The 14,538-nt window shown below is 35.5% G+C and overlaps 1 protein-coding gene across 1 annotated transcript in view; it reads left to right on the forward strand.

Annotated features, from left to right (window-relative positions):
- The window catches only part of LOC149569164 (vacuolar protein sorting-associated protein, putative (DUF1162)), a 304,062-nt gene that overhangs the window by 92,688 nt on the left and 196,836 nt on the right, over positions 1-14,538 (forward strand). The window contains exons 14-15 of the mRNA XM_089821926.1: positions 7,338-7,535; positions 7,615-7,742. Coding sequence (XP_089678052.1) covers positions 7,338-7,535; positions 7,615-7,742 — 326 coding nt within the window. The remainder of the gene's footprint in view (positions 1-7,337; positions 7,536-7,614; positions 7,743-14,538) is intronic.

Raw genomic sequence — 14,538 nt, forward strand, 5'->3', positions numbered from 1 at the left:
ATACAAATGTTTGTCACAAACCACCACATGACTCAATCTCTTTTCAGGAACTACTCAAAATTGGAGCTATTGAAAGTAAATGAACTTGAACTCAAATTAGTAATTTAATTTTTAATATTTTACAATTTCTGATTTTTCATATTTTACTTGTGCAATTGCCAATTTGTATACTTTTCTTAGTTTTCTAAAATATGTATCTAATAGTTGTTTTTTGCTCTAATTTATGTCACAGGTTGTTGAGACCTGTTTTGCATCACATATAATCGTCTTAAGACGACTTGTGCAAGTGAAAGATGCACTTCAAGGTATGGTAATCAGCAACAATTGGGGTGTATGGAAGCAAAAGAACACTGAAAGGGCAAACAAAATAAAGGATAGGCTATTGGTTGACTCATGGTGTGAACGTGTAGAATATCTCCTTAAGATCACCGAGCCCATTATGAGCATGCTTAGGTACATTGACATGGATAGGCCTTGCCTTGGAGAGATCTATGATGGCATAGACTCAGTGATTGAGAAGATTAGGCAAATTATAAATGAGCAGGAGCAAGATCCGCAAGAGACCTTTTTCAAACAAGTGCAAAAAATTATTAATGAAAGATGGAACAAAATGACCACTTCATTACATTTGCTTGCCTATGCCTTGACCCCCAAATACTATAGCTCACAATATTGTGATCTACCAGGAAGGTTGCCACCATATAGAGATATGGAAGTGTCTGACGGGTACCAGGCAGCATTTAGAAGAATATTTTCTGATGATGATATAAGAGATGTAATCATGGATGAGTTCATAGCATTTGTCAATGCTACAGGTCTAAGTAATGATGCTCTTCGTCATCAGTTCAAGAAGCATGCTCATGGTTGGTGGTACCTCCATGGCCAAAAATTCCGAACATTGCAGCCCCTTGCAATCAAAGTTATATCACAAGTAAGTTTTTAAAAAAAAAAAAAAAAGTTAGCTCACTTTATCTTCAAAAGAATTTTTTAATAAGATTGAATTAATTCCTTTTTAATTGCCTACCCTATGTTGTCTTTATAGGTTGCTAGTTCTTCTACATCAGAAATAAATTGGAGCACCTATTCTTTCATCCACTCGGTGAAGCGCAATAGGTTGCAATCAAAAAAAGCCGAGAACCTGGTATTTGTGCATAACAACTTGCGCCTTCTTTCGCACAAGAGTCAAGAATACAAAGAAGGGGAGACAAAGAAGTGGGATGTAGATGCAAAGATTGTGGACTTGGATGCTTCCACTGCTGCGCTTACAATTGATGATTTTGATGACTTTGATGCCAATACCATTGTTGATTTTGCTGCTGATCCCATTGGCCTTGGTGCAAGTAATAGCGTAGGCGGAGAAGGAGGAGATGAAGAAGAAGAAGATGAATATGAAGAAAATGAAGATGAAGAATGAAGAACTTAGAACTAGAAATTCAGAATTTTAATAGATTTTCATTCTATTAGTTACTGTTAAACATTGAACGTGAAACAATGACACTTGAACTTGATATTTTAAATGTTTTGAATCTTTCATCTTTGATGTTGAAGTTGATTGAACTATGTTACTATATGATGGTATGCTCACCATGATACATTGATATGTTATTGTTTGAGCTGTTTTAAAGTTTTAAATGTGTTTATGGTACTATGCTACATTCTGATTTTAACTCATGCTTCATAAAAATGTATGGATATATATATATATATAATTTTTACATGTTTTTGTACTAACGAACCCAAACGAACCCAAACCCCTTTCCAAAATTTCGTCGAACCAGCGAACCGGTTCTCGAACCCGAACCCGGAACCGAACCACGAACCAGCAACTTAGGTTATGATAAATGATGTCTTTCTTGGAGAAGCAAATTGCAGGTTTCCTTGTTGTTGAAAGATTGTTCTCAACACCTGTAAAATAATTTTCATTGCTTTTAGTGTAGAGGAAGAGGGTGAGGATCCATGATGACAATTGTCCAACACAATGGAAAACTTAATGAGTTTTTGTATGATTCCTGACTACTCACGAGCCAAGTTTCAAGCAAATTACTCACCCAAAAATTCCCCAATGAGTTTTTGAAAATGTCGCGGCAATGTTTCCCTATAAAACTAGTTTGTGAGTGCAAAAGTTTGCGAGTTGTATTAAAATGTCATCCAAATTTATACAGTTTATTTTTCTCGTTTGCAGTTGAAATATGCAATTTCCATCAGTGGTAAAGGTTTCAGAGGCTTTAATTTGGGCTTGGTGGTGGGGCTGCGCCTCTCGGCCTTGATCTATGTTGCAAAGGAAAATGTTTCAGTAGCGTTACCCTAGATCCCATGAGGGCTGCTGCCTCTCAAACACTTTGAGTGTGTTGCCCCTAAATGTCCATAAGAGGTGCTGTTGGTGCTGTTGCCCTCAAATCCCCATGAGGGGCACTACACAACAATCTTATTTGGGGTCTCCAGTCCCACATCCTCATTATTGGAGCCTCTCAAATTTAAAAATTTATTAAAAGGAGGGGTTGACAGGGTCAGGATGTAGCTCTTGAATCTGCCTTCTTAGATCTTATTAGTGTACATGCCAAAAACTCTACACATACGTATGATATTGCTAGTTAAAGTGGCATTATAACTCATTCAAAGTTGAACTCGGGTAATTGTCTATGGTATGTATTGAATTGTAATTTTGATTTATATATGATGGAAATTGAAATTAGTAACACACTCAACAAATTGAGTAATATGTGTGTTTTTGAAGAATAATTTTTAGCGCTTACGAATAAGAAATGTTCGGTAAACTTGTCGAGTTCCTGCTGAGTCTTTCTGGAGCGTTTGGTGAGTCCTGGGTTTTTAAAGTTTTTGGGCCTGTTGAGTTATTGCTGGGTCCAAGTCTTTCAACCATGATCCAACATACCATAAGAGATGACATATTACAAATGTTTAAAAAGATCTATGGTAGTGTGAGGGAAAGTAAAACAAATAATACATAAATCAGTTTGTGATTTCAGAAAAAAACATGATATCACATACTAGTGTGTACATTTATAGGGCAATCAAGGTTCTGAGAACAAAGAGGTTGCCACCATTCTAAGTTTTGCCTACAATTTCAGGCATCACCAGCTGAGGGAAATGTCTGTCCATTCACGTATTTAATCCCTATGACTTCACTATAGAGGATTGGGTGCTTAAGTAAGACACTCTGAAATTCTTAATGATTATGGAGTGAAATCATTAATTTATTACTTATTTATTTGCATTAGACCTGTTGTGAGTGGATTTGATGCTTAAATAAGACATTATGAGTGATTGTGACCACCTCATTATATCAGTGTAACCCTAGTACTAGGGTATGTCGAGACGTTGGGACGAGTTTCCAGGACGTGGGGAAAATGGGCCTCATTTTCGGGACGGCGGGGGGAGGACGAGGTAGGGAGGGGTGTTGTACAGTATACATATAGAACTTGAAATGTAGTTAGGAAATGATTTTTCAGTAGAACATACCAAATTAAAATACATGAACATAGAAATATTGCAACATGAACTAGAACTATTGAACATTCAACATAGTAACATGTTACATACCCAATGGTCACTTTTAAAAATTAAATTTCAAATAGAAATTCAAGTAGTCATCTCAGTGGTAGCATGGTTACGGATTGGCAAAGGTGGGGGTACTTGGGTACTTCAAGGTTTGGGAGAGGGGTGTGAGTCCCCATGTTACACTACATTATATTAACTTTGTGAAAGAACAGGTTTATTTATAGAAAATTTAAGGCAACTAATACTATATGATTTAGTTGTCTGATGTGTGTGTTTTAATATTTTCTCTGTCAAGGAACTCAACTTGTTGCTCTGTTGAAGATGAATGATTTTCTAAGAATACTGCTGATGTCTACATTTGAGTGATTTATCTCTTAGGGAGCATTGAGGAGCACACGATTATACTGAGAGGGGGGGTTTGGGGGGGAGGCGAGGGGAGGGGGGGTGAATCAGTATAATAACAGCTTTGCCAATTTAAAACTTTTATCCAAACAATAACTTGAAATAGTGAAATGAACAATTATGCACATGAACGCAATGACACAAAAATTTACGTGGAAACCCAATGTGGGAGAAACCCATGGCAATAAATGCTTTATATATAAACTTGATCTTTTACATTGTTTGTAGGCTACGACCTACTAGAGACTCCTACCCCCAAGTTTACGAGCATCGACTCACTGGAAGCTCCAACTCCCATTCTTCGTAGGCACCCACCTACTGGAAGCACCAACCCCCATTGTTGTCTTCGTGAGCTCCAACCCACTGCACACAAACTACTTTTCCATCTTGGCAATGTTTCTTACCCAACTGATGATGGATAATTAAATCACCACTTTCTTATCTTCGTGTGAATTTATATTCTCTTTTCTCCTTTTGAAATCAGCCAATCACTATTCTTTATATATTCACAAAAATATATATATTTATATATCAGATAAAATCTGATAAAATAATATCTTTTATACACCCTTTGCACTGCTATGAGTATATGTTAGATTAAATATCTGATTATAAATTCTTTATCTTCACCTTCTATTCTTGACTTACAAGGACTGTGTGTATATACATCAGATATGCTTATACATGCATATGCACCTCTTTTTATCCTTTCTTATATTTATCTCAATTCTAACTGTTTTTCGTTCCATACACATGTTTCATCCAACACACTTCTTGTAATTTCATTTATATCTTTTTGAATACCTTTTCATGAGAGGATGTATCGGTTAGGATGTCTCTTCCTATTTAATCAACGATTAACAAATCACACCTTTTGATTAACTATTGTTAGTTGTAAATTATTATAGGCATATGCACTGCTTGGTCACTCAGCCTTCCCATAATTGCTGACGTGAATATATATGTGATTTGGCACTTCGTTTATGGACGTGTCTCTGCTTCTCTGTCCTGACATTCATTTGTCCTCATCCTATTTTATCAACTCCTTAAGTTGTTGAATGCTTTGCGATGACTCTTCTTTCACTTTTAATATTATTATTTTAAATACAGATTTTGTGTAAAGTTTCCTGCAAATTCTGATTGATCAATTCTGATATAATGCCTTTACCCTTACTGAAGATGGTCTTTATCAATACCAGATGGTCTACTGAATGTTCTTGCTATGATGTATAGTTCTGTAATATAATATTTATTTCCACTATAAATTCTATGAGGCTGTAGATGGTAAAGGAGCAGACTTGTGTTTCAATGTGCGTCCTTTATCCACATTTACACCCTACATAAATATAATAACCAAGGGGCATGTCCTTTAAAGGACATGTCCCTCTCTAGGTCGGCCTTAATTCCATTTCAAGAAATTGGCGGCTATTCATGGATGACAATTAGTTAGTAACTAAACTAACCTAGCTTATCAATTTAGTCATTAACAATATTGCCTCAAAGAGATGCCGATCATTGTCAAAGGGAATAGCAATTATATAGGCCTGTTTTACTTTTACCTAAGGGATTTCATGTATAGACTGATCTGTTCGATCTGCAGATTCAGGTCAGTATGATATCAGAGTTACATGATGTAAAATCAACATTTTGTATATACTTTAATTGAAATCGTATTTCCATATTATTGATTGTGTATGTTCTATGCCTGTCGAATTACAAACACGGACATCCTTCTCCGACATGACACATCAGATGTCTTTGTGCTGCAGCACACCCCATCCACATCAAAGCCTTTAGACTCCCTGATGGCTCCTAGAGAAAATGATTATTTAATTGATGAAAACTGTCCATTTCTGTCTTAAGCATTTCATACTAGCACCATCTGATATACATTCCTGAATATTGTTTGATGAATGTTAATCGCTGCTGTAGCGTTTTATGAGTTTGATTACTTCATTTCAATATTATTGATGACTATGCATATGTTTTCAGAATTTCCAATTTCATATATCAAATTCATTGCACTTCTACTATTAAAACCAATTGATTGTTTGATCATATTGTAGCGCTCTATGAAGATTTTGTCTTTTATTGGGCTCCCTTCTTAATTCTTTCTCTGTGATGGGGATTCCCTCTGATGGCAAAGCAGTGTATCGCATGACCTTCGTTTTGTATTATCGAACTGTTTTGTTTTCTCTTTGTTTGATATTTGACATATGTTACAATATGGCGTTTTGAAGGTTCTGTCAAACTATGGCTGCGGAGTAATGATTTGTTATAGACTTTCATTTATGTTTGATTGCTTTTTTCGAATCTATAAGTCTCTGCTTTTGTCTTTTATCGGGATTCCATTTCCATCGTCATCTTCTTCTGTATTTGTGTAGCTTCTTTGACTTTAACATTGCTCCATAAACAATTGATGTGTATGCTATAAATCATCGTCATGAATCCTTCGTCTGTCTGCTATTTCTTGTCTTCAGCAAATATAGTTTGATGCCTGTTGACCAGGGTTTATTTTTCTTGTTTCCTGAGGTTGTGGATTCATTGCAGAGGTGTCGTGAGTCCTTCCTTCATGTTCGCTGTTTGTGCATGGCTCATATCTGTAGCTTTTATAAACAATGAGAATTAAATGCAGAAGAATTTAGAGATATTGATGTATGTATATTGACTCTGTCGTGCATGATTGTTAAATACAGATTTGCTGTCATCCTTCAGATTTTGTTTATACATTCAATGGGCTTCATCTTGGCTTTAAACTGCAATAGAAATATATGTTTCAGAGAATGTTACTGATCATATCTGAACGCTGCTTTACCTTTGTATATTCATCACAACTCTATGAAACAGGGAACTCGCCATGTCAGATTATTATCTCATCTGATCATAATCAGACTGTATATCGTATGTAATAGACTTTTGTATGCTTTTCATATATAATGTTCACTTCTGGCTAATCATTTCTTTACAAAGATATGTCATAATCATAGTTAGAATCACTTCATTTTTGTGTCATTTTCAGTCGTTTGTTTTATGTGTCTTGGTACTGAAGAAACATACCTTTGTTAATCATATATATTAGTGCTTTTTTCATCAATGATAAAACTTCCAACAATCTTATTGTACCTTAGATAGTAGTCCTTTTATAACACAATGGCAATCTTAACAATCTCTTGAGTGTTCTTGACATTAATGACCATATTGCATCAATCTTATGACTGCCTTTGACATCAATGAGAATTTCTCCTTTTTACCTTTCCCATTGATTATGCTAACATTTATAGTTTTGTTCATGCTCATGAAAACCTTTTGACATCAATGACAATATACTTCCATCAAACACAAGCTGTAGCTCCATTGAAGCTTAAATTGAATCTGATTATTTTTTCTAAAAATATTTCTCCATTGATAAATTATTGCAGGGTTTGGCTCTTAAAGATAATGGTCTTGACTCAGAATCAGATAGCAGGGATTTTGTTTTTGAAAAACAACAGAATGAAGAACAAGTGCCCGTTAAGACTAGAGGATGGTTGAATTGGTTATCTCTTGGGATGCTTGGGGCAGGGGGGACAGCTGATTCTAGTCAATTTGCTGGGGTTTTCTCAGATGATATTATCAAGGTATGTTCATTTTCAATTTTGACCAAGATCATCTTCAGGAAGGTGTATTGGATATGTACTAACGGCTGTTTGTTCGCAGGACATATATGAAGCCACATTGTATAATCCAGTTTCATCCTGTGATATTGGAATTGTTTCTAAAGGCCATGGCTACTTGCTGTCCATATCCATTGATGCCCAAAAAGTTATTGTGAAGTTGAATAGCATGTAACTTTTGACTTTAAGTCTCTTTCTGTTTAGTTTCTGTCACTGCTTATATTAATGAAACAATCAGTTTGACTTTTACTTCTATTCCACTTGTAATTGGTATGATAAAAACATTCTTAAATGCAAAATAGGCTGCTATATTGTATTTATCAATTTGATTGTTCGAATTGAATTTTTGATCTCATTTCCCACTTCAAAATGTGGAATAATATAAGTGTCCTGAAAGAGTTTTTCTTGATTAATACCAGACAGTTTTACCTTGTCTTCAATAATACTAGACAGTTTTACCTCTTTTCTTACAAGAATATTATTGTTTCCATAATTTTTTTGATCATCAGTTGATTTTGATACTTAGTTTTAGCTATGATTATTACAATAGCACATGGTGTAGTGGCATTTGCAAAAATAATTTTAAGGTAGGCCTGATACATCTTGAAACTTTTCCCAATATGTAGATTTCTCCTGCATCCTTTTGAACTTCTCCTTCAACAGAGACAAGTCTACTTAATTTGATGGATTTTCAAACCTACTCGATGTAAATGCCCAGGACTGTAGTGCTGGGGAGTCAGACTTGGCAAACCATTTATTGCTTGCAATCTGGATTCAGTTTGATAACTCAGTCAAGACTGACCAAATCTTGCCAATTAAAAGATATACGATACATGGAAAAATCTATGTTCCATGTTGTTTGTGGATGCAGACAGTGGGGTGGTATGTGACCTATTCTGAGGAGGACAGTCCTACGGCTATTGCTTGAGGATGACAGAGGAATGACACTATATATGCACATGTATATCTTGGACTTGGAATCGATGTTAGACTTGGCAGTGATTCAACAAATAAAAAAAAACTAAAAAATATAGATATTTTTTATGATCCAAAGCTTGTTTCATATAACCTTTAATAAATAAACTATAGAGACAATAAAGTAATCAAATAGAAGTTACTTTGACCATATACACAAGTATACATTGATTATATACACAAGCTGAGTCATAGGATACGTCGATTTCATCCTTTTAAGTTCGAATTTCAGCGAATTTTTACCCTAACTAAAGCTTCATCTGAATATTATGATATTTAATATAATTTTTTTTTCTTGATAGGTAATCGGCCGAAGCCTAGATTAGTTATTTTTCATTTTATTATTATTGTTAGATTAATTATTATTATGTGTTAATCTCGAGTAGATTTGAACCCAAGACCTCCTCGATGAGAGGCTCGCAATTTACCGATGTGTTGTAGGCTCTTGCCTTAAAATAATATTAGTTATTGAATATAACATGATTTTATTTTAAAATAATATTGAGCTATTTAGTTTAATTATTTAGCAATGTCAAACTATTTTTACAATTTTGTGGATATATTACTTATATTTAAAAGATCAAGAAATTTATATAAGGTAAATTTAGTGTCGTCTTTTTTTTCCAATTTTTGCCCTTTGCCAAATTTCATTTGAATTCTATGATCGACAAACTCGAATTGGAATTCAAACCTTGTGCCTTAGTACACAAGTGTACATTTGTCATGCGAGTATAAATATGAACTTCAATTTTCAGTTGAAGGAAACAACATTGGTAGATCTATAGATCTAAAATTAAAAATATTGTCTACGGGCCCTTGTCTTATGGTGAAGTTGAATGCTTCTAAATGAGCACATTAGAGTGGAAGTCTTGCTAAGTGTAAGGCTCCAACATCATAGGGGATTAGGCTGGAATTTCGCCCCTCACGAATTTGGTGGAATGGATGCCCCACATTCCTTGACTCGTAGTCAAAGAGGTTCAACCTATGGCTCATGCTTTGGTATTAGGTAGCTAAACACATTTGGGTTTGTGCAAAATCCTACGTAAAAAAAAGTTATAAATATTGTCAAATGTGTATAGGTCTCATGGATTATAACATTTGTCATATCAATACTAAAAACACGAGTCTATGAATTAGAAGAACTTGTATTACTTATCCCAACATCATAACAAGTCATGTGCTGTCATCTAAGATAGGTCTTGATTGGTGATGCAGCCATGATATTTGCTTTTGTTTGTGGTTGGTGTGTATAATTGGGGATTTATTATTAACATTTTCTTCAAGCTTTCAAGACTATGTTTTGTTCTCAAGCTCAACAACACACCGGAACGTCCTCTTATTGATGCATTCATATTGTCAAATCAAGCTGAAATTGCATTGATTTTTCGGAAGTCAAGCTCCAACTCTAGGACATTGACTTCAATTGTGGGGATTGTATTGGTTGGTATTCATGAAGCAAAGGGCCACCCCTCCTTATTTGATATTCATAGATGTGATGGTATATCTAGTTTGCCAAAGGAATTTTTTTTAATCAAAAAGTGATGAAGCACTTAAATTTATTACTATATATAACTAGTTCAAGAGGTTTCTGAGAGAAAGAATTAAAAAGAAAACTCTAATTCCTTGCGCGAGTAAAAAATGAGAGTTCAAAACCTAACTATTAGATCTCTGCCACAAAACCCCAATTAGGAGTATCTAAGGAGATAGTTAGATACTAGATTGATACATAGTATGGCGGTTCCCCGCCCTTGTTACAATTTTGTATGAATTATGTATATACACATAAAAATGACATACATAATATGACAATATGTTATCACCCCAAAATGAGCTTATTAGTTGGTTAAATTTTTTGTTGATCTTGTCTATCTTATATGGGCCATGTGAGAGACAAAATGCGACCATATATCAAAAATAACCCCACAGTAACGTAATTTCATAGAAGCAAATTGAGAGGCAGGGTACGATTTAAGCTTTAACATGGTAATTACTTGATTCTGTTGAAAGAATGATACATACATAGACAATTACATTGTTGATGTTTCGTAAAGAATCAATTGAACACTGAATACCAAATTAGAAAAAAATCTAATCTACCAAAAAATATGTTGTTGACCATTAATTTACCTCTACCTCTACCTAATATTCTTTCTTAATGGTCAATTTGTCAATTGCACCAAGTTGCCTTTTAGATTTGACAAACTTTTCCAAGCTCAGAGACTTGGTGAGGATGTCTCTGGTCTGAGCCTCTATTGGAATATATTGCAGTTGAAGTAATCCATCTTTGACAAACTAGTGGATGAAATGACAATGAAGCTCAACATGGTAGGTTTGATCACGAAGATTGGGTTTTCGCAAATTAGAGCGTTCCTTGATTGTCACAAAATAGAGGTTAAGGTTCTATTTGGTACATTTGCATGTCAAAGTATTCTTCAAAGTCAAATGACCTCAAAACTACTTTAATAGTTATCGGATATTCAACTTTAGTTGAGGAAAGAGCTATCATTTGTTGCTTCGTTGGTCCATGTAACTGCACAGATTCTTAGAATGAAGACATGCCTAGATGTAGACATTTGGTCATCAACAAAACTTGCCCAATTTGTGTTTACTTTTGTTTCTGCCATACAAAATGGTAAGTTAGAATGGTCCTTTACATGTCTTAGCACACTTTTCCTTGCAACCCAGTGTTTAGCTCTAGGGGCTCTCATAAAGCAAGAGATATAGCTCACAACAAAAGTGAAGTCAAATCTAGTGGTAGTGAGATAGATGAGATTGCCCACTAGTCGCTTGAATGCTAATTCATCTACCATAGGGAAATATGACTTGGCTAACAATTTGTGCAAATTCATCTACCATAGGTGCAGGTTTGATTCATTTACCATAGATGCAAGTTAGATTCATCTACCATAGGTGGAAGTTTGCAATCTTGCACCCAAAACTTGAGAAAATTCCTCACAATCTTCAACTAAGAGATAAAGATATTGCCATCTTTCTACCGAACATCAACACTTAAGCGATAATGTAGAACTCTCATATATGTCATTTCAGAGGATTGACACAAACTCTAGTTTACTCGATCAAAAGTACTAAACTACTAGTAATAATCAGATCATCAACATAGAAGACAAGTAGAAGAATATCACTACCAATAGTTTTGGCATACATATTGGAACCGAGACTCCTTAGAAAGCCTTGATTACTGAGGTATTAATCATTCTTTGTGTACCAGGCTCGAGTAGCTTGTTTAGGCCATATAAAGCTTTAACCAGTCCACATAACCCAACGTGCTTCTACCAGTTTGCATACTTGGTGCTCTGTGCTAGCAAACTTGAACCTAGGAGGTTGTGTCATATAGATTTCTTGCAACTGAGCATTAAGAAATGCACTCATGAGATCCATTTGGTGGGCTATCCAAAAAAGGTTGAAGTGGAGAGGAAAAATTGAATGGTATTAATTTTGGTTGTGGGTGCAAAGGTCTCCCCATAATCAATGCCCTCTTTTACATATCAAGGGCTTATCAACCTTGTTTTAAACTTTATACACCTCTTTGTAGCCAATGGGCTTCTTTCCAAGTGGAAGATTAGACAAAACCTAAGTGTTGTTTTAGAAAAGACTACGGTGTTAAACTTTCTTAGCCTTTTGCACTCAGGTATAACTTTAGCCTCTGAATAAGAGTGAGGCTCATAAACACTAAGAATGCTAGCTATAAGAGCAAAATTAAAATGTATTTTGGCACTTGCTCTTGTGGAGAGGAAATTTTAAACGATAGTCATTTTGGTTGTGTGAGCAAAGAACTCCTCATAATTAATGCCCTATTTTTGTGTGAACCTCTAGCAGTTAGCTAATCCTTGTACTTATCAAGGGCTCCGTCAATTGTACCTATGAAGGGCTTATTGGCCTTTTACTTTGTACACGCATTTGTAGCTAGTGGGCTTCTTCCCCATTGGAAGATCCTACAAAACCCAAGTGTCCTTTAGAAAACTAGGGTGTTCATCTTCCATAACCTTTTTCCACTTAGGTATACCTTTAGCCTTTAAATTAGATTGAGGCTCATAAACACTATGAATGTTAGCCATAAGAGCGCGTGCTCTTGTTTCTTTCTATTCTACTCTCAATTAGCTAATCATCATGAAGATGACCTATGGTCTTGGCCCACCATTTAGGTTGGAGAGTAGATGTACCAACATGTGATATAGGGATGGCTAGATTAGGGTCAATAGGATGTAGACCAACATCTCCTTGAGGAGAGTTAGGCGGTGCAATAACATGCCTCAGAGACGACACAACATTTTCAAAGTCAGAGTCTATTGAATCCCTCCCGTGAGGTGGACTTAAAGGAAAAGAAACACCCAAATACTAGCCTTCAAAAGCTAATCCACAGGGCTCAAAAAAAGAAAAGAGAGCTGAGGAGGCCCTCATTCTTTATCAAAGACAACATCTTGATTGAATATGAGACAATCAATGTATACATCAATCAATTGATATGCTTTGTAGTTTTCATTGCATCTTGTGAACATAATCTTATGGCTCTTGGAGTCCAACTTTGAGCGTTTGGCATTTTGAATCCAAACATAATTTATAGAGCCAAAGATGTTCAAGTGATTGATTTTGGGCTTCTTGCTACACTAGGCTTGCTTTGGAGTCTTCTTCTTAATGACATGTTTGGGAGGCCTATTCAAAAGATAAACAACAACGTAGACTGCTTCAGCCCAAAATTTCTTTGCAACACTTTTATGTTCTAGTATAGACCACACCATCTTAGTGATTGTGCGGTTTCTCAGTTCGACAACACCGTTTTGTTGAGGGGTGTAAGGCGTGGCAAGCTTAATAGCATGATGGGTGGAGAAATCAAAAGAGAAATTCCTCGTATTGTTTGACCTAAGAGTCATTATTTAATGACCAAATTCTTTTTCTATCAAGGCCTTAAACTTTTGAAACATGCTAAACACATAAATTTCTTGTTCAAGAAATACACACACATTTTTTGTACTAAAACTGTCAACAAACAATAGAAAATACTTGGACCTAGTAAGTGAAGAAGTGTTCATTGGTCCACAATAGTCAACATGAATCAATTGTAATGCCTTGAAGGCTTGCTAAGTATCACCTTTTGAAAATGGAGATCAATACATCTTTCTAGCCTGACAAGCTCCGCAAAGTCCATGATTCTATGTTTGAATTTCAAGTAAGCCAACAACTAGATTCTCTCAAACTAACTTTGGGGTGATAATGTATGTTTAGATGCCCTTATTGTTGATGCCAAAGTTTTCTTGTTCAGGGACCGTAGGGCCCTTTCTTCATTTTTTCAGATACATTGACCAATGATATCTTGTGCTTTACCTCCAAGAGGCCTTGTGGCTTTGCGATCACACTGCACAACTTCTGTTACCTATGAGACAAACTTCAGACCATCTCATCACCTACTTCTTAACGTCTGTGCCTCTTACCCGGGGGACAAAGCGGTCCCTCGGTCGTCCCTTAGGAGAACACCAAATTTGTGAGGCCTAGTAAAGGACACAATCATCAACATCACCCTATCATTATCGTCTCCCAGAGACAACGACCCCTTGGCACACCCTTGCCTCAGATTGTGTCCTTTGATTTTGGACTACTTCTTGTATCTGAGGAGTATTTAGTTTTTCCTTGTATTGTTCTTTTTCTTTCTTATTCTTTCCTTGGACACTGTTTGGTGCTCCCTCTACTAGTGTTTGCCTTGTTCTACTCTTTCCAATCACTTAGACACTAATTTGTTTCTTGTTAGACATTAATAAATTTGTCTCATCTTATCTTATCTAGGATGCAAAGTGCATCAAATATGGGTGGGCTAAGTTACAAGGTTTATATTCAAGTTTGGAATGGAAAATATCCAGAGTACATTTTTTCCAATTGATAAAATTAATGGAAAATATATTCAAATTATGTTCAAAGATTATAAATCTGCAAGTTTTTGGTGTTTTTATTTTCAGTCTAAGAAATAAATCCGCAAGGTTGT

Source organism: Cupressus sempervirens, chromosome 3 (assembly GCF_028749045.1).
Source record: "Cupressus sempervirens isolate cs-2001-9-10 chromosome 3, ASM2874904v1, whole genome shotgun sequence".
Lineage (NCBI taxonomy): Eukaryota > Viridiplantae > Streptophyta > Pinopsida > Cupressales > Cupressaceae > Cupressus > Cupressus sempervirens.